This window comes from Tetrao urogallus (genome assembly GCF_951394365.1).
Source record: "Tetrao urogallus genome assembly, chromosome: 17".
In the NCBI taxonomy this organism is placed as follows: Eukaryota; Metazoa; Chordata; class Aves; order Galliformes; family Phasianidae; genus Tetrao; species Tetrao urogallus.
The window spans coordinates 5,263,698-5,282,977 of record NC_136830.1 but is presented as its reverse complement, the minus strand read 5'-3'; the positions used below and the strand labels follow the sequence as shown (position 1 = coordinate 5,282,977).

Here is a 19,280-nt window from a genome sequence, read left to right as displayed (position 1 = left end):
TGCCTGGTGAACTCTATAGTTCCGAGTCCTTAGTTACTAAGCATAGTACTAAATGACAATACAGTGAGGGCTTAAAGAGGGGGAAAAAGAATGAAATGCTGCTGCTAAATAACAAACACAATTTCCTACTTTTTTTTTGCTTTGGAAAGGCATAAAGATGACAAACTTATTAAATGCAGTCAATATGATGGCCTTGTGGAACTGGCAACGATCTGTGCGCTCTGTAATGATTCCTCCTTGGATTACAATGAGGTAAGTACATATCCTGGGACAGGGGAGAGTGAGAATGAGGATAGGTGTTTGTTCTCATCTGTCTGTAATGCCTTTCAGTGGTAAATCCCCTTCTATTCAAGGAATGGTATTTAGGCCCTCTTAAGTATTAATTCAGGGAATGGCTTGTTGGTTGAACACCGGGAAAGCTTAAGCCAGGCAGTAAGCGTAATCTGGAACTTGGAGCTCCCTTGTTAAGTATGGTGCTCTGCCACTTTGTTGCTTTACCTCACCTCCTCAAGGTTGCTATGTAATGACTTAAATGCTTAATAAAATACTAGCATCCTTCTCAGCTCGTATTAAGAGGAAAATCTGGAAATATTCTACAAATTGCACTTCAGGGTTGCTTTTTAAGCATAGTTCTGTTTGTTTTGTAAGCTGTAGTAAGGTTGGTTTTTTCCCAGCTGTGAAACTTAAACTTTGTCTCTGGTAGATTCTGATTGAGGCTTAAAATAATCTCCTGTATTTTTGTTTGCTCTGTGTTATCTAAAGGCTAAGGGAGTATACGAAAAAGTTGGGGAAGCCACAGAAACAGCACTTACCTGTCTGGTTGAAAAGATGAATGTATTTGACACAGACCTGAAAGGACTTTCTCGAATTGAACGTGCAAATGCTTGCAACTCGGTCAGTACCCATATCTGGAATTCACCAGGGAGTGAGTTTTGTAATATGTATTGCCTAAATGTATTGCTATGCTGCTCTTTTTACAAGGTGATAAAACAACTTATGAAGAAGGAATTCACTCTGGAATTCTCAAGAGACAGAAAATCGATGTCTGTCTATTGCACACCCAACAAACCGAGCCGCACGTCCATGAGCAAGATGTTTGTTAAGGTGGGTTTGTGCTGGGCAAGTGCAGCTGGAGGGTGGCTGCAAAGGTGACGTAACACTAAACGTTGTGACAGAAATCATTTCAGCTTGAAAATGGAAAAACTTCAGTGATTTGAGCAAATGTTGCATTGGATTTATTAAACTAAGGTTTTCTTTCCTTGTTTTGCCTCTGCAAGGGTGCTCCTGAAGGTGTAATCGATAGATGTACACACGTCCGTGTTGGAAATGCTAAGATACCATTATCCTCAGGGATCAAGCAGAAAATAATGTCTGTTATTAGAGAGTGGGGAACTGGTAGAGACACACTGCGTTGTTTGGCTCTGGCAACCCATGACAATCCTCCTAGGAAAGAAGAAATGAATCTTGAGGACTCCTCAAACTTCATTAACTATGAGGTAAGTTTTAGTAAAGGACTGTTTATAACACTTCTCCCTCTCCTAAAGTGGAGAATGGTGACTCTTTGTTTTATTGTTTATTGAGGAAGTTATGGCTGAGATTTTTGTCTTACGAGGTGTTTTTGATGCCAGACAATGGTTAGCCACATCTGTGGAGGAAATGGTCAGTTTGAGAGAAGACTGTATGTGGCTCTGAAGAAATTCAGAGGATAAAATTCAGAAATATTCCATGGTTTATGATAATTGCCTCCGCCTCCTAATTTGTTCCCCTAGCTTATTTGAGGTTTAAATGAAAAAACACTTGGTTCTTGGTGGCTGGTTGTATGTGCTGCTGCCAAGCTACAAATGTAAGAAACCAGCTATGCTGCCACCTGCAAGTTGTGCTGTTTTGCATGTACACATACAGTTCTTAAGGTCATAGCACTGTAAACTAATTGCAGAGGCTGAGTCTTGAAAAGTCTTCTAAGAACCACGTTGTGGTTTCAGCTTTAAAGTTTCTGAGTTTGACATTGCTCAACTGCAAAAGACCCCTTTGGGGATTTTGTGAGGGAACCGAACTGCCATTTTGTGCTCTGAGGATCAGGTTTACTTCCCCTCCTCCATACTGTCAGCTGCAAAAGCTCTGTTATTACCCTGGCTACTGTAATTTTCCAATGGAACCTGCATCTGGGACTTGGAGTGGGTGGGTGGCAGGGGAATGACAGCAGTTGCATGAGTTTTGTCTTGGGCACTGTGCTCTTGAACCGATAGCAAGAAAGACTTGACTGTTTGCAAGTTGAATCTGCATGATTGACAATTAGATCGTGCTCTAAATAACTAAAAGAGCATATCTGAAGCAAGATTTGGAGCTACAGATTGTCATTGCAGTGTGTGGTTGTACTTCAGGAATTAACTGTGTCTTTTTTTAGACCCCTCATGCAGCATTGTGATTCCAAAAACATCAACTGCTACATTACCTTCTCTTATTAATCTGCTTGTCGATGTGACCTTTCAGTTCTTCTCCCACTGTTTGGATTCACTGTCAGTGCTGAAGTGCTGTGAAAATTTAGTAGGGTGAAGCAGAACCTCTCAGAAGTGACTTGGAAGGACTATGACTGGTGGTTACATCATGTGTAATACACTGGCTTTTACTGAATGTCAGGATGATATAGGCTTCAGCGTGTGATTGTTCAGTGTAAAATCACAGGGTATGGTGGACTGGGAGCAAACACTGAGGTCACTGTGCTGAGATGTTACTCCCATGCTGAACAGACGTGATTATTTTGGTAATGTCAGATGAAAAGTCTACAGGATTTTGTGCTGAAACTCAGTGGTGTGTTGTTTCAGACCAATCTGACCTTTGTGGGCTGCGTGGGAATGCTGGATCCCCCAAGAATTGAAGTAGCTTCCTCTATAAAGCTGTGTAAGCAAGCTGGCATTAGAGTGATTATGATAACCGGTGACAATAAAGGCACAGCAGTGGCCATTTGCCGACGCATCGGCATCTTTGTGGAAGATGAAGATGTTTCTACCAAAGCTTTCACTGGCCGTGAGTTCGACGAGCTCTCACTCGCTGCCCAGAGAGATGCTTGCCACCATGCCCGCTGCTTTGCCCGCGTGGAGCCTTCTCACAAATCGAAAATTGTTGAGTTCCTTCAATCTTTTGATGAGATTACAGCTATGGTGAGTAATGGAACCTTTCACGTGGTTTGAAAGGCAGTGCTGTTCTTAAACCCAGATTTCACCATGGCAGACTTGTGCCTCCTTCTGAGATTCTGCTTTTTCCTGAATTCTCTCTCAGAATGGTTCTGCCCTTAAGTGATGTTTAGAGATCCAGAATGCACGATGTCAAATTCCTGTCCTGTGTGCAAGTAAATATTTTCTCTGAACTTCTTGTTCTAGACTGGTGATGGTGTCAATGATGCCCCTGCGTTGAAGAAAGCAGAAATTGGAATTGCTATGGGCTCTGGTACTGCAGTGGCTAAAACTGCTTCTGAAATGGTTTTAGCAGATGATAACTTTTCAACTATTGTAGCTGCTGTGGAAGAAGGACGTGCAATTTACAACAACATGAAGCAGTTCATCCGTTACTTGATTTCTTCCAATGTTGGAGAAGTTGTTTGGTAAGTTCAGCTTGTTTTCTTTGGACTGGAATAGTGATGATGGATTTGTCTTTCCTTACTCATTCTGGTATTTCTCACCAAAACCAGAGAAACAGGCTGTCCAAGCGGTGGCTCACTGTGACTGTACAGTGGAGTCTGCATACTTCTAAGCTCCCTAATATTTTCTGGAGAATTTCAGTATATTGAAAAAACATAAGCATAGAGTTGCATATAATGTTCTAGCTCAGTAGGTGACCAAGTGCTGTACGGTTATTTCTGTGTTTGAAGTGCATCTTTGTGAAACTTAATTTTAAAAATTGGAAAGTGATAACTTCTCTTCTCAAAAGAAGATTTGTTATTTCCTATAACTTTGCCATGTGTGTGACTTAAATGTCTCTGTAACTTTAACCTCAAGTTTCAGAGGAACGTGTCTTATGTTGGGGAGGAGCGTTGCCTCAGTGCCACAGAATACATTTCTGGTAACAGAATGCAGATATTGGTCCCCTAACAGTTTCTTACATCAAAGCATACCTTCTCCGAGAGCCAAACACAATACAATGTTTGACTTGCCCTGTTTTTCTTGTAAGCTTTGGAGCTGTCCTTTGTGTGGCTTTTGCTGCAGGCCCTCTTTGTGTTCTTGGAGCTGTGGAAGTTAAATGCCCAGTACTTTTCTGGAGATGCTGATGGAAATCCAGCTGAATCGAGCTTAGTCATTTGAGCTGTAATAACATGATCTCTGCAGAAGCTTGTTTTGTAGGCAGTGGCTTGTAAGCTTACATAACTGCTTGGTTTTCTTGTAGCATCTTCTTGACAGCTGCCCTGGGTTTTCCTGAAGCTCTGATTCCTGTCCAGCTGTTATGGGTGAACCTTGTGACAGATGGGCTCCCTGCCACTGCTCTGGGCTTCAATCCTCCTGATCTGGATATCATGAACAAACCACCCCGCAACCCCAAGGAGCCACTGATCAGTGGGTGGCTCTTCTTCCGTTACCTGGCAATTGGATGTAAGTGCTCAGAGCTGCTTGGTTTTTCTGAAGGAAACTAAAGCATGTAGACTTCTTTTTTGTGATCCTCTTTGAAAGCAGCACTTTTTATGCTCAAGTCTTGAAAGCTAGCGATAGATATTCCATGGAATTGGTTTTGTTTGCAAAGCAAACGTTCATTTTTTTGTGTATTTGCATGTGGTGCTGTGATAGAATGGTAAAAGTAGTGCTTTTTCTTTCTGTTGGTAACAGCAGAGGCATAAAAAGCCATAGTTGTGTGACGTAAGCCTGACATTTACTGCTTCATCAGAACCTTTTGATTTTTTGACAAGTGAGATCTTTTAATGGGATTCGTAGCACTGAAAAAAGCACTTTGTTGTCCTTAAGGTTACGTTGGTGCTGCCACAGTGGGTGCTGCTGCTTGGTGGTTTATTGCTGCTGATGGTGGTCCAAGAGTTACCTTTTACCAGCTGGTATGCACTCTGTTTCACTTCTTGGAGGGGGTGATGTGGGAGGGAAAGGACACTTATAATTTCTACTTGAAAGGACTGTAGAGAAACGCAGTATTGTGTAAAGAGGTTTTGTGTAATGGCTTTTTTTTTTTTTTTCAAACTTGATTCATGTTCAGCTTTGTTGTTGTGTTAGTCTTAATATCGAGCTGAAGGTTGGTGTGCCTAAACTTGTGAAGCATCTCAAGGACCAAGTGGTGTCCTGTGAGTAGAGACTAACAGGAACATTTCTAATGCTGTTGAACAGCTTTGGGGCTTTTTTTTTTTGCTTTTAGTGTCATATGAGACACTGCTCCTGTAAATCCTGTGAATCCTGCGCTTGCAGGATTCGTATTAGAAAGTTTTCTTAATACTGCTGACTTCCTGAGCCTGTTTCACATTCTGAAAGTTAAGCAGTAGAAATGAGTTCCCATTGTCCTGTTTCAGAGTCACTTTCTGCAGTGCAAAGAGGACAACCCAGACTTCTCTGGTGTCGACTGTGTGGTTTTTGAGTCTCCGTATCCAATGACAATGGCTCTTTCTGTACTTGTCACCATAGAGATGTGCAATGCCCTCAACAGGTTTGTATCTCCAAATCAAGAAGGAAAGCTTTTGCATGGCTTATCTAAAGTTGTACCTTCAGTGTAGCCCAGCTCTCTTAGTTTCTGGACTGCTCAACTGGTAAATATTGAGTCATGTTTTCTTTCCAATCCTGGTAGTGCAAACAAAATGACTCTCCCAGATAACACTTGAGACCTCTTATCTTAAGGTATATTGTTAAGCCTGCCAGTTCATTCTGGCATTTTAGTAAGCATGAGCAGCTGAAATATTTTCCATTATTTTTAATCTTAAGATTAATCAATCAGATTATCCCTCCTATGTTGGTATTAAGTGATACCAAGGAGAACTAAAATAAGAATATTGAAGATATGGAAAATAACTTTTCCTGCCCTAAGGGAGTGTGAGTTTAGCCAATTAATGTTAGATTATAAATGGAAACCACTAAATAGCACAGTGTCAAGGGTATATTTCTTCAAATAGCTTAGAGGTCAGTTAATTTTAAAAACAAACTAAATACAAGCGTACTGCAGTAGTCCTACATAATAAGACATTGATCTACATTGGATGTTCTGGATCTCAGGCTCTTCTGCAGCATAGCCTAAATGCAGACTGAATCTGGAAAGCAGATGTTAAGAATAAGCAATACAAAGGTGCAAAGATCTGACCCTCAGTATGTGCAGCCTTTAACTTGAGCTTTGAGGGAACGACTGGATAGGCAGGAAGGCTGTCATGTGCTGTTGTACCCAGCATTTCCAGGATCAAAGTTGTAACCTACTTAAACAAAATCTGGTGTCCTCCTTTCTGTGGTGACTCGGATAACTGGGACTTGCCACGCTGCTTCCTGTACAGCAGTTACTGATTGACTGAATTTCCTTTGGTGCCTTGTATGTACACACGTGAACCGTGTTTCTTTTGCAGTCTGTCAGAAAATCAGTCCCTAATGAGGATGCCCCCATGGGAGAATATCTGGCTGGTGGGAGCCATTTGCTTGTCCATGTCACTCCACTTCCTCATCCTCTATGTGGAACCGCTGCCGGTGAGTGCTTCTGTCTTGCATCCATCCCTGAGCTCAGAGATGGAGAGAGATCCTTGTGTGGAGCTTAAGGCAAGGGCCGAGGTGAAGCAAAGCTGTAATGCTCGGCTGTTCTTTCAGATTATCTTCCAGATCACGCCTTTAAATGTGACGCAGTGGCTGATGGTACTGAAAATTTCACTACCTGTCATTCTGCTGGATGAAACACTTAAATATGTGGCCCGTAACTACCTGGAACCTGGTAAAGATAGTGTGCGGCCTGCCACCAAACCCTGTTCTTTGTCAGCATGCACCGAAGGAGTTTCCTGGCCCTTTGTGTTCATTACCCTGCCCTTGGTTATCTGGCTTTACAGCACAGACACTAACTTTAGTGATATGTTCTGGTCTTGACTGACATGGTGACAGTTTTACATTCAAAGAAAAAGTTTAACTTAATCAATTTTTTTTATTGTTTAGAGCAACTGTCTATTTCTGCTGAATTTTCACATGAACATATTTGCCGGTGATGGAGGTTTCATATTCTAGGTTTTGGTTGTTTGTTTTTTTTTTTGCTTTTTCTTCAGTGGGGGCAATATATTCCTCTTTTATACACAGTTAAAGTGTCCATTGACATGTACAGAGAACTAACACTATTTTATGCAAATATTTTTTTGTAGATGAAAAGCATGTACAGCGTTCTGTTCAATAGTTCATTCACCATGTAAAAAAACAAATTTCTTTTGAGCCAGCGGACACTATCAAACTAAATTGGCAGCAGATTTTAGGGAATGAATGTGTGTCGTCTAAAACTAAAAAGAAAACAAAAGCATGTAACTGTTTGTCTTCTGCATGGTCATCCAGACTTAATTTGTCATATGGTCAGATTTTATTTTATTCATAAGCCAAACTTTCTGCACTGGGTAGAGAGTGCTGCTGCCTTGGTCAGCATTTCTTCTCGTCTCCCCTCTTCCTGCTCCCTTGCTCGGGGTTCTTGACTGTCCTTGTTTACACCGATTTCTGTATGAGGTATGCCTCATCTTGCTCGTGCAGAAAATGCCATTCCAGGTGCAGCCTGCTGGGGTTCTTCCATACTCAACACACACAGGTTTTTGTTTTTTAAAAAAGATTATTTATTTAAGTGTCTGTTGTATTTTTATTGTGAGAGACCTTGTTTTGCCAGCGTTGCCCGTGATGCAGGGGTAGGGAGGTCAACTTAAATCTAAACCAAGCCTTTTTAACCGACACAACCTGTTTTATTTCCAAAAGAGGGTTTCAGTTGATTTTTTTTTTTTTTAATACCTTATGTGTCAGATTGTTTCTCCCCCACCATTTTTTAAGGTCAAAATTTGTAATAAGACCTGGAAAAATAACTTGCACTGCATAGCTAGAAATGGGATTGAGTACACTTAGGGCACTAATGATACGTCGTGGACATGGAGTTGCTCTGCTGGCCTGTTGTTAGCCTGACTTGAAGTAACAAGCTCGTGTGTGTTTTTTGTAAAATCTGTAAATAGCACATGACCAAATTGAACATATTGTATAGAACTATTTTTATTTGATGTGGCACTAACCACCTTCATTATTACGGTAAATGTTAAAGCATGTTTTCAAATTCAGTCCTGTACCAACAACGTGTAAGTCATTAACAGTCCTAACTGTGGTGTTTTTCTCCAATGCCTTCCAACTTTCATCGACTAAAGTGAGTATTTCTCTTCCATTTCACCATGCCAGTGGTGACTTGCTGTAAAATAGCGTATACTGTATTCATGTTGAAGAATAAATAGTAATTTCCTTCATTCCCATGCTGTGTTTTGTCAAATTCTGCTGTGCTACATTATTATCACCACTTTAGACTCTTGCCTTATGGTGTGCAGCTCCACTTATTGATTCTGAAGGTAAAGAGCTTGCTTTTGTTTTGGCATATTTTAGATCTTACTCTGTAGCACTGAGCCTTAGCACCTCCATGATCTTAGCTTCTGCTCTTAAGTTGGAGATAAAACTGGATAAACCTCTTACTGAAGACAGTGACAGCTGTTCATATGAGTTTTTTAGTGTCCAGATCCCTTGTGGTCAAATGCTGGCTTATCCTTAAGCTTTTTCCTGCTCTGAAATGGGAATCCCCTCAGAGCAGACTGGCCCATCTCTTCTAATTGCTAATCCCAGTGCTGGATGTGCAGGTGCTCCTCTTTGCAAAAACAGCTTGTTTCCAGAGCCTGGAAACACTTTGAACCACAGTCACACGATCAGACAAAAGAACAGGCTTGGCTTAACAGGATAGGCTTTGAAAATTGTACTGGGGTCGCTGTGCTTTTGTGGAGTAGCAGGTGCTGTGTTATCTTGTGTTGGCTTGACTTTAATAATCCAATTCAAACAGCTTTCTTATTCCTCACAGAGGAAAATGGTAGTTAAAAGCCATGTTCTGCTGGTGCCAGCTGGAATCCAGTGAGCACAGCTAATCCTTCAGGTTTCGGCCTTCAAATATACATGCTAACCCCAAAATACACAGAACCTGTTTGAAATCCCACTGCATTGTAAACATTTGCTGTTTGTAGAAATACTGACTTCCTTTCACTGATGCTGAAGTGACTTGGGGACACGGACCTGATAAAATAGGTGTTCTGCAGGACTGCAGGCACTGATCTCCCTTGAATGCTCCCTTCAGTGTGGCAGGAACCTGGATGTTGTGCATTACCATAAGGCCAGCACCAGTCAGGTGCTGTATCACTATTGAATGAGCAGTAAGGCTTGCCTATTTCCTGAAACAGGAAACCAACAAATCACATGCATCTATTTTGGTCTGAAGGAATCCTAAATCACAGGTGTTGTCATCATTGTTTTCAAGAACACTGGCAGGTGCTCCCAGCATGGTGCCCACACTCCTGGGAATTCTGCTACCTAATGCCTTTCTTCCTGTCTCTAAGAAGCTGAAGGGGAAAATGGCTGGAGAAATGAAATTTGGTCTTTCAACACCTTCTGCAGGATCTCTGTCTTACACACTCAGCTGTGTGTCAAAGACAAAGCTTGCTGATAGCTCCCATAGCAATTAACTCGGGGTATCTCACTTGTATTTAGAGCCTTCTGTTGCTTGGAGTTTACCTTTGAGAGCTGGGCAGCTGGTAGGTCAATGTGGCATTTATCCCTCTGATGGCACCTGCAGCCTCGGGAGCCCAGTTCTGTTAGAATATTCCTAGCTTGTTCAGGCTGTCTTCATCTACCTGTTCTTTTTCTTGCCTTTCTCCTGCTCCTGTCTGGATTTCCATGTGGAGCTGGAGCAGCAGGTTTCCCTGTGATCAGCACTTAATGCATTCAGTGGCAGTGTCACTCTGCTTTCAGTACTTGTGCTTTCCCAGTGGCGCTGCCATAAGATGGGTGCCAGGCTGACGTGGACTTAGCATAGACTTAGCAGCCAGCATCTCAAAACTGAAGTTTGTGCTCAGTCTCCTTGTCCTGTATTTCTGGCCTCCTCACGGTACTGGGGTCACGTGGGGACAGGAATGGAACTCCTGGTGCAGTGTGAGCCCTGTGAGCGCGCTAACAGAAGCACTTATGTAGGTAGAAGAAACACAAAGGTATCTGTTTTATCTCACTCTATTTTTAGGTGACTTCCTACCTTTTGTTTCCCTGTGCTCTCATCTCACTGAGCTGCTTCGTCTCTACAGTCTTCTGGATTCTGTAGCATTCTTAGTGCTCCTGCTTTTCTTTTTTTGGGGGGTGTGAGATTAGTATCCATTGTGACTGATGGTGCACGGAGCATCAAGGCTACAGGCCTGTGCTGGGGGAGCAGTGGGTTTTGCTATGACAGCAGCTCCTCCTGAATTCAGTGTTCTGTGGGCTGGTCCAAATCAGAGCAAAGATGATGGTCAGGCAGCTGCAGTCATGTGTCAGCAGCATGGAGACAAAAGCTTTTATCTTCCCCGTGCCCCGGGCTCTCTTGGCTTTCACATGTGAGTGGTTCCAAGTCCCACTTCAGAGCTCCACAACTAGCTGTGCCTTTTTGTTGCCCAGGCACTGAAATTAGTTCATGGTTTTTGCCCAAAGCATTATTGCAAAAAAAAAAAAAAAACAAAACAAAACAAACAAAAAAAAACATGAACTCAGTATGAAAGAAGCTGCAGAAAAATACACACCAGTCTGTCAGAGTGCTGCGGAGCTTGTGGTTGTAGAGGGGCCATTCTGGAAAAAGCTAATGGTAAGAAAATGAGTTTTTAATCTGATGATAAAATGCAGTACAGCAGTCCTCTGTCACAGTTCCAAGAACACAGCTGATGCACAGAATGTATCTGGTAACTGCTTAAAGGCTGTTGAATTCGCTGAGATGAAGGGAGGTAAAACTGATACAAACCTGTCTGTCTCTTGCACCTGTCTTGTTTACCTCTTTGCACTTCTAACCATTAACTGTTTCCCTAATCTCTGCTATTTACATCCTTAATGACATTAATATCATGCATTCTCAAATCCTAGCAGGAGAACCTAAATTTTAGTGTTGAAGCAGAGTTTTGAAGAGCCAGCATTCAGTCCCAGGCAGTCAGATACACCCTCCTTCCTGACACAAGGCCAACCTGGTGCTGTGGTGCGGGGTGAAGTACGCCCGGAGCTGGGTTGTACTTCTACCCTTTGCCTACACATTAATCTGCTTAGTTAATGACTTCTTTAAAGCTTTCCTACTGCTTCACAGAACGAGCTGCCAAGCTTGAAAGAGGGACATTGTTAGGTCACTCCTGGGCTGAATTTGCAATATAATGTCTCAATTGGGGGGGGGGAAAAAAACAACACCTTGAAGGTATTTTTAGACTGGGGGAGAAAAAAGCTCCGACTGTGTAATGGGAGAACTTGGAAGTAAGAAGTGAAGTGAAGCCAGACGTGAGGCAGGGAAGCACAGGAGCTCTCCAAACGCCCCTGACTTCCCTTTGTGGCCTTTGGCACGGAGTGCTGCCCTGTGCTGCTGATAAAGGCGGCTCTGCTGCGTTCAGGAGAGCTGAGTCGAGCTCCAGAACGCCCCGGCTTTCAGAACCAAGTAACCTGAGAGTGTCCCTTCAATGACAGAGCAGTTGGTTATCAGACTTAACATTCTTTCTTCTGTCACTGTAGATCTTAGTCTTGCTTTTAGAACGGTACTTAGCGTTCATCCTTTCATTAACTGATACCTTTTCTTTCTTTCCTTTTCAGCAATACTGGAGTAATCGCTTCCTAAACAATTTTGCAGAAATGTGAGGTTGTTTTGTTGCGTGCATGTGTTTTTAGCAACACATCTACCAAAACTGCTGCATGTATCATGTGTAAAGATTCTTTGCTTTCCCTCAAAACAAAGCTCATTGTGTTCTCTGTGGAAGAAATGTGTGGTACCAGTAGGACTTCAGATGTACAAACGTGCAATATAGCTTACAGAATTGGAAACTCTCTCCAGAGAAGTTTGGGTTCTGTGCTGCATGGAGAAGAGCTGTTTTATCCCTGAACGAGAAGCGCTGAGCTGTCAGCCGATTTTCCATATTCCTGTATGTAAAATGTCAGTTTATACAATGTACGATTTCGGGATAATGCATGCCTTGGGTTGTGGACAAACCTGTATTGTATCATCACACATCCTGCTCTATACAGCTGATGTACAATGCGATCCTATTTATACAATTCATGGACAAGACTACAGCTGAATGTTAAACTGTGAGCCTCCAGTTCATAACTTTGGGTTTTTTATCACGCGTGCAAATCGACCTGTTTTGCACTGTAATGTAACTTATTTAAATCTAAGGCAGTGAGACAGATGTTGGTGCAATACAAAATATCGTGATGCGTTCATCTAGACAGCAGCAAACGACTCAGCCAGTTGCCACAACTGCATGTATGACCTTTAGAAGCTGTAAATAAGATCAGTTGTCTACTTCCATGCTGACAGTAAGAAGCATCACACCCAGTTTCATTTGTATCAGGTAAATAAATTTATTCTACAATACATACCTGGCGTGTTATTTGATGCACTTTGTGTTCTGCAGGTACGTGCGTGCGTCCTTCAGCTGCTCTGACATTAATGCCGGATGGCACAAACTCACACCAACAGCATTGCACTCTTTCCTTCTAGAACTATGCAGATGCCAGCTGCTCTTCCAGCACTATGACCTCCTCGCTGGTGTGATTTCCTCTGCCCAGGGGCTTGTGTGTGTGTTTAAGGGACACTGTCAAGTAGTTTGATCACTCAGTTGTTTTTTTTTTTTTTTTTAAATGCTCCATTGTTTGTAAATCCCTCTGATAAACTGAAAATAAACATTTCTTTCCCAATTACACGTTCATTTTTTTGTCCTTTTCTGTTTTCTAAATGCTTTCAGAGCTTCGTAGCTGCTTGGCTTTTTCTTCTTCCCAGACAAAGGAAGATGAACCACCTGTGTGCTTGCTCCATCCTGCGCTGGCCAGCCTGTACGCAGCTGCACTGGGGCTCTTTCTGTTCCCAAACCCTGCTCACACCCGCAGGCTCCCAGACCTCCTTAAGCATTAAGCAAGACTAAAGCACTCAAGGGATAAAAGCTACATCTGCCAAGTGTCCTCTGATGCTCTGCTCTAAATCTCATAAACTAAGTTTTGTTTGGAGTAAGAGGAGGGGAGTGATGGTACAGGCAGAGCCTCTCTAAATAAGCAACTTCAAAAGCGAGTAATGTGTTTTAAATTAAATGTAATGCCTCTTAAACTCTGGGCTGTGGTAGCAGCACAGCGTTATCCAAATTAGGTGACGGCTGAGACCCTTCAAAAACAACAGCGTGAGGTTTAAAAATACTAAAGCTGAATTCCACTGCTCCGCTCCACTATATGATGTTGGGTGCTGCGCTGATGCATGGCGCTGAACTGCTTTTGTGGGCTGCTTCCTACTATGGTAGTGTTGCTCTAAGCGAGCTGAGCTCTGCTCCTAAGCTCTGGGCCAAAGCTGTCAGAGCCGAGAGCAGCGCTCAGTGCTTATCTGCAGCCGCAGCTCTTCCCTCTGCCTTATTTATGGGCTGGCTTCAGCACGCACCGCAGCGCTGTCACCAAACAACCCAGCAAGCTGTTCTGCTCCGCACAGCACCGGAAGGCAGCAGCACGTGCTTGTTAGCTGTGCGCAGACACCTGAGTTCAACAACTGAAATTATCTGCTCACACTACGGTGGAAGAAAGCACCTCATTTCAACACCTCTAGCTTGGCTTTAAGGAAAGCATGAGAAAAATGAGGCTCATTCCATCAGCTAAAGGCAGCTGAAGTCTAGTTTTGCAAAGACCAAACTCTTTAAACATTTTTAATCTGCAGGCTTAGCCAGTCCAAGTGGACTACAAGCAAAGAAAACTCGGAGCAGCTCAGTGCACTGCTAAGTGCTCACACATGAGAGTATGGGGGAAGAGATGCTGAGATGAACAGCTTCACCTTCCCCCTCCTCACCTCCCTGTGACACCCTGGCCCTACAGCACTGCAGGGGTGGGCCCGCGCCCCCAGCTCCCCCAGCTCTCAGGCATCACAGACACATTGCATCAAACACAGCACAGGGGGCAGAAATGGCCCCATTTTTACCCTAAGGTGAATTGAATCGTGTGAGATTAAAACCCACGCCCACCTCCGCAGCTGTGGGAGAGAACTGAGTAAAGCATTTGGTAGAGGAGAGAGCAGATTTGCTTCACAACTTCGGTGAGGAAAAAGCCTCAGGAAAACTCCCAGGCCAAGCCTGCAGAAGCAGCAGAAGAAAGCAGGCAGCCCCTCTCCTGCTCCTGCAGACCTTTTACTGGAACAATTCACCTGCAACAGTTTAAGAGCTCTACAGTAAATGCTGTTGGAGCACCATATATCCCTGACCAGACACAGCTGCCCTTTAGGCAATCCCCACCACAGGCCAACCCCTTTCCTCAGTAACCTAACCTGTGCCTGCTGCAGCTTATTTAGCCCCCCAAACAAAGCTGCACAATAAATAGGGAGCAAACCTAATGGCTATCCATGCACACCTCACTAGCAGTAAGCTGCAGCTGAGACCAGAGGCTCTGCAAAGCCCACACTGTAGGACACTGCACAAAACACAGAAGTGGGGCAGCATGAAGAGCAGCAAGCAGAGGCTGACATGAAAGATGTAGGTTAGCTCTACTCCTGCTGAAGGAGCACCGCAAGTTCACCTCAGGGGTGAGGGGCCGTGCTCCTCAGCAGCCTGTGGCAGAGCACAATGCCCCGAACGGCCCCGACCAGCAGCAGCAGAACCAAGAGACTCCTGCTTAAAGATGCCACTTCAAACCCAGCCCACTTCGCTGAGCACCAGCAGTCACCAGGCTGGGAAGGGCACGGAAGCCTTCTCGCACCTCATAGCAGGCACTGGCTATTTGCTGGGTAAGGCCAAGTCCCTGCTCTTGTTTAAACAGAGACTGTGGGACCTGTATTCATGTGGGTGAGTTACCCCATCAGCCTCCTGGAGCAGCTTAAGAGAAACGTGCAGTGTCACAAGAGCATCTAGAAACTTCCATTTCTATTTCTATAATCAGGTCTTGTGGAGGCAGTGCAATTTTCACTTGCACATCATCCCACCAGCGGATTGTGCTGACTCACCAGCTTCAGGAGAAGGAAAATTCCCCAGCTTTGTTCCTGAACAACGGTCAGCCTCCAGGAACTACCTGGTGTGTCAAGCTCTGCAAGACAGAGGCAACCATAATCACTGCAATAACGCCCCGAAACAACAACAAAAGCCACAAACTGATAAGCCTGGACTGCTATAAACCCATGCTATTTTTGCAGGTGGCAGTGTCAATTTTTCCTACAGAGGCAGGCAAAGAACAGTGCTTTACCATTGGGGTAAGATAACATCGGAGGCTAACAATCAAGTTGCAACCAGCTCATGCATTCGTAACCAAGTCACACAGCTCCAGCACGCTGCGATTGCAAAACACCAAGCGTGTCGGTCTTGCATTTATTCCTGCCCTCCCCTGTATTCAGCGAGGCATGACGCCCCAGACAGATTTCATAACATAAAAGTTTCTCTTATCACTGCCTTCCTCCAGACACAGCCGTTGAGGTATGAGAATAACCTTCACCTCTTCTCAGACATCCCACCATGTAGGCTTTGGACCTTCGGTGAGCTGATGACACAACAGCCAAACACCCACAGAACAACAGGCAGGTGCTGCAGCCTCAGCCCCAGTCAGACATTACTGACTCATTACAGACTGCTTGCCAAAACCCGTGCTGTTCTTGAACACATCTCCCAAACCTTTCGCAGATCAAAAAGAAAACCAGAAGGAAATTGCCACGGCATTGACTCCATCCATCAGACAGTGCACACAGCCTGTAGCTGGCCCCTCGGAAAACAAGGCCGAGCTTCCAAAGCACCTTGAACCTGCTTTAACAAGTTTTCCGCCTTCCACAATTACAGAACCACACTGCAGACATTCCTACCGACTTTGCAGCACTGAGTCAATCAGATTCCGCAATAAAAGAGCAAAAAGTTGTATGTGAAGTGCCAGAACTGGCCTGGAGGATGCACGTGCATGCTGCACAGCACGGGATCTGTAGTAGCACATGTAGCAGGGAAAGGCCAGAGCTGCAGCTGGCTGGCTACAGCAGTGGGGAACAAGATGTTCCCTTTGTCTGGATGGAAGGAAAGAGCTAATAATTGTGCTGAAATAAAATTCAAGCACCTCAAATCCTGGAAAAGTCCTTTTTCAAGCTGACGCTGACCCTGGAGCACAGATTCCCTTCTCTTTTCTTCCTGGAATTGCTCTCACACGTGATGCTGCCTTTCTGCATATACTCAGCTCTGCACTGGTAAGACCAGCTCAACATTCAGCTCTTCCCTGCACCTACTCAGGTTCCACTCTCACATTAGTTCCCACCTTTAACCAGGAGGGCCTTTATCTGACAGATGAAGGCTGAAACATTAACGCCATGCAACCTTCCACAAAACAGAGCTGCTCTCCCATCGCTTTTAAAGCATAATAGGATTAAGAGCTCCTCTCCTCCCCTCCACAACTGGCATTTGTCTTTAAAGCCCTCACAAGACACTCCATCCCAATGAAAGCCCCACTGCCAATACCCCACAGGCCACTCATTTCCCCATGCTGACATCCCAGTGAACGGGCAGTACTCACGGGGTGGGCACTAAGATGGGCACTAAGGGCTGGACATGGGACTCACACTCATCCCTCCCCTCAGGGCAGGGGAGACCAACAGCAGTGAGCAGAGTCCAGGCAACATTTCCCTTCATGCAGATAAAACATGTTCTTTTTATCGTGTGAAGCATCAGAATTCACAGCATGGATGGCCGATGATGGCACCAAGGAGATGAAAGCAGTCTGTTTCCTGTTCGCTCTTTTCAGGCAACGGAGGCAGCAAGAACAAAAGCTGAAAACAAAGTGCAGCAGAGGAAGAGTAAAACTCCCTTTGCAAAAACTCAGATATTTCCAAGGCTGGAGTGTCACTGGGTGAAAGGTCCTTGAAACTACTTGAAGCCCAACATTGCAATAAGGCCAGTGAACACTTGACAGAATCCTCCAGCCTCACTGAACTGGCTGGATTTCAGCACAGCATCCCCTGCAGAACAGACACAGGTTAGCAGGACTCCCCTTCCTTCCTACACACTAAAAGCTGTTCTGAGGAGCTGAGGAAAGATTACACTGTCTCCACAACGTATCTCCTTTTGTAACAATCAGTAACAACACCAGAATCCAGCAGGCACCAGGTCAGCTAGAATTCAGCCAATATACAGATTTCAGAATAATGCCAGCTTTCCACCAGACAGGCAGACAGTTCAGCAGAGGAGACAACTGAAGTGGAGGCAGGAACGTGTGTGTTCTGTGCACGTTTGTTAGCGGCCTGCATTCTAGGTCACGCAGGTCCACCAGACTGACGGGGCAGGGCAGTCCACACAACGCCGCCTCCTTCTCACCTTGACGATGGACTTAAGCAGGAAACACAAACATTGAGGCTATCTTCCAGTTCTGTCTGACTGCTAGGACCCCAAAGCTGAAAAAGCTCCTCGGTTGCAGACTGCAGCTATTTGCTGCCTTGCCAGGCTTTAAAACATTTGTTTCAGGAACCATATGCACTGCAGCTTACACAGACCAGTATAAAGCAGATTCATATCTGCAGACTGCTGCTCTACTGATGTCATCATGCTTCAGTTTCCTGGAAAACTGCTTAGTATTCCAACAAGACAAAGCCAACTTACCAGCTTCAACACATCAAACTACTGCACGACAAGGAAGAACACAAAATATTATACAGTAAATATTAGTCTAAAAGCTAAGGAACAACAACAATCTGTTAAACAGTTCAGGGAAAAGGCTGGCATCTTAACGACCTTGGGGGCAACGTGCCACCCCTCCAGCCAACAGAGGAGCAGGGCCTTTTGTGCCGCCAGCTCAACCCAAGCTCTCGGATCAACTGCCAGTGTAAGCATCACCCCTCTGCCAACTGCTGAACTCTCCCAGCCCGGGGAGCCCAACTGGGAGACGTTCCAAGTCGCCAAACCCCCCATGAGCTAAGCAAAGCACGCTGCTGCTGCCCGCCTGTCAGGCGACTTTGATGTAACTGGACTTTCTGTTCTCTAAAAATATTTCAGAAACTTAAATCAAGTCCCAGTCTCAGGATGTGGGCTTTTTTCCCTCCTTTTTCCTCTGCACAAGCACTCTGAGGCTCACTGTGCTCTGAAACACACAGCTGACAGCTGAAAAAGACAGCTGAAGTGTCCAAAGGCAGATTTCAGAATGCAAGGACGCCGTTTCCTGCCATGCCACACACTGGTCCAGCATCGTGCAGGCAGGATGCAGAGCAGGACGGCCAGTTCAGCAGATGTCATCTGTGCTCCCTTAAGAAATGGTGCTGTCTGTGAAGGGACAGAGGTAAAAAATGCCATCTTTTTTAAAATCTGTACGTCAGGAACTAAACTGCTATTGTTACATCTCCAAACCGTTTGCACACATCAACACTTCAGCAGGATGGCAAAAAGAAAAGAGGGAAAAGGAAACTGATCTCCAAACTTCTGAAGTCCTTTGCCTCTCCTGGGAGATGCGACCCTAGGATCCTAGCTGTAAGGAAATCTTTAGGGTTATGCCTGCTATTGCAATTCCATGTTAAGCAAGAATATTGTACTAGGTATCTCTTACACAGGAACTGAATCCTGAGCTTCCTTCAGCAATATTCACGCTCCTCTCTCATTCAACTTTATCTTTCTAACTGCAAAACTTTTTCCCTTTGTCTTTTGTTTGTTTCTAATGCTACTCTTTATTCTTAAAGCCTTTCTGTGTTTGCTTCGTGGCCCTGCAAAAGGCATGTTGAGCATGTCGAGGAGGAGGCTGGGAGCTGTGATGGTGAGGAACTGCTGTGTTGGAGCTGCAGCTTAAGGCTGTGGTGAAACATCTCAATGAAGAGCAAACTGTTCATGTGGGAAATTGCAGTGTAATGATTTCCTGTGTCTGTGTATCAAGTGAAGCTGTTTGGCCAGTCCACGTTCACCACCGTTGATGCAAAATAGAAAGAACAGTCTGTTTTCACTTACTGTCTAGAGCCGTGCGCATGCTTTGCTAACCTTAATGCTAATGGCTGCTTAATGCTCTGCGTGGAATGTGCAGAGGAAGCTTTCACTGTGGTGGGTCACTGACAGATGTTTACATTGCAAAAGCCTCCGTTTAAAACTGCTTCCCTGCTTTGAACCATCTCCCAGGAGAGGCAAAGGGCTT

At 44.5% G+C, this 19,280-nt stretch overlaps 1 protein-coding gene across 1 annotated transcript in view; it reads left to right on the top strand.

The window, feature by feature from the left end:
* The window catches only part of ATP2A2 (ATPase sarcoplasmic/endoplasmic reticulum Ca2+ transporting 2), a gene marked incomplete at both ends in the record, with an annotated part of 35,168 nt that extends 28,137 nt beyond the window's left edge, over nt 1-7,031 (top strand). The window contains 11 exons of the mRNA XM_079543655.1: nt 150-252; nt 763-894; nt 982-1,104; nt 1,278-1,496; nt 2,823-3,158; nt 3,378-3,598; nt 4,378-4,580; nt 4,947-5,032; nt 5,495-5,628; nt 6,527-6,644; nt 6,762-7,031. Of these exons, the coding sequence (XP_079399781.1) occupies nt 150-252; nt 763-894; nt 982-1,104; nt 1,278-1,496; nt 2,823-3,158; nt 3,378-3,598; nt 4,378-4,580; nt 4,947-5,032; nt 5,495-5,628; nt 6,527-6,644; nt 6,762-7,031 (1,945 nt within the window). The remainder of the gene's footprint in view (nt 1-149; nt 253-762; nt 895-981; nt 1,105-1,277; nt 1,497-2,822; nt 3,159-3,377; nt 3,599-4,377; nt 4,581-4,946; nt 5,033-5,494; nt 5,629-6,526; nt 6,645-6,761) is intronic.
* Between the last annotated feature and the right edge of the window lie 12,249 nt (nt 7,032-19,280).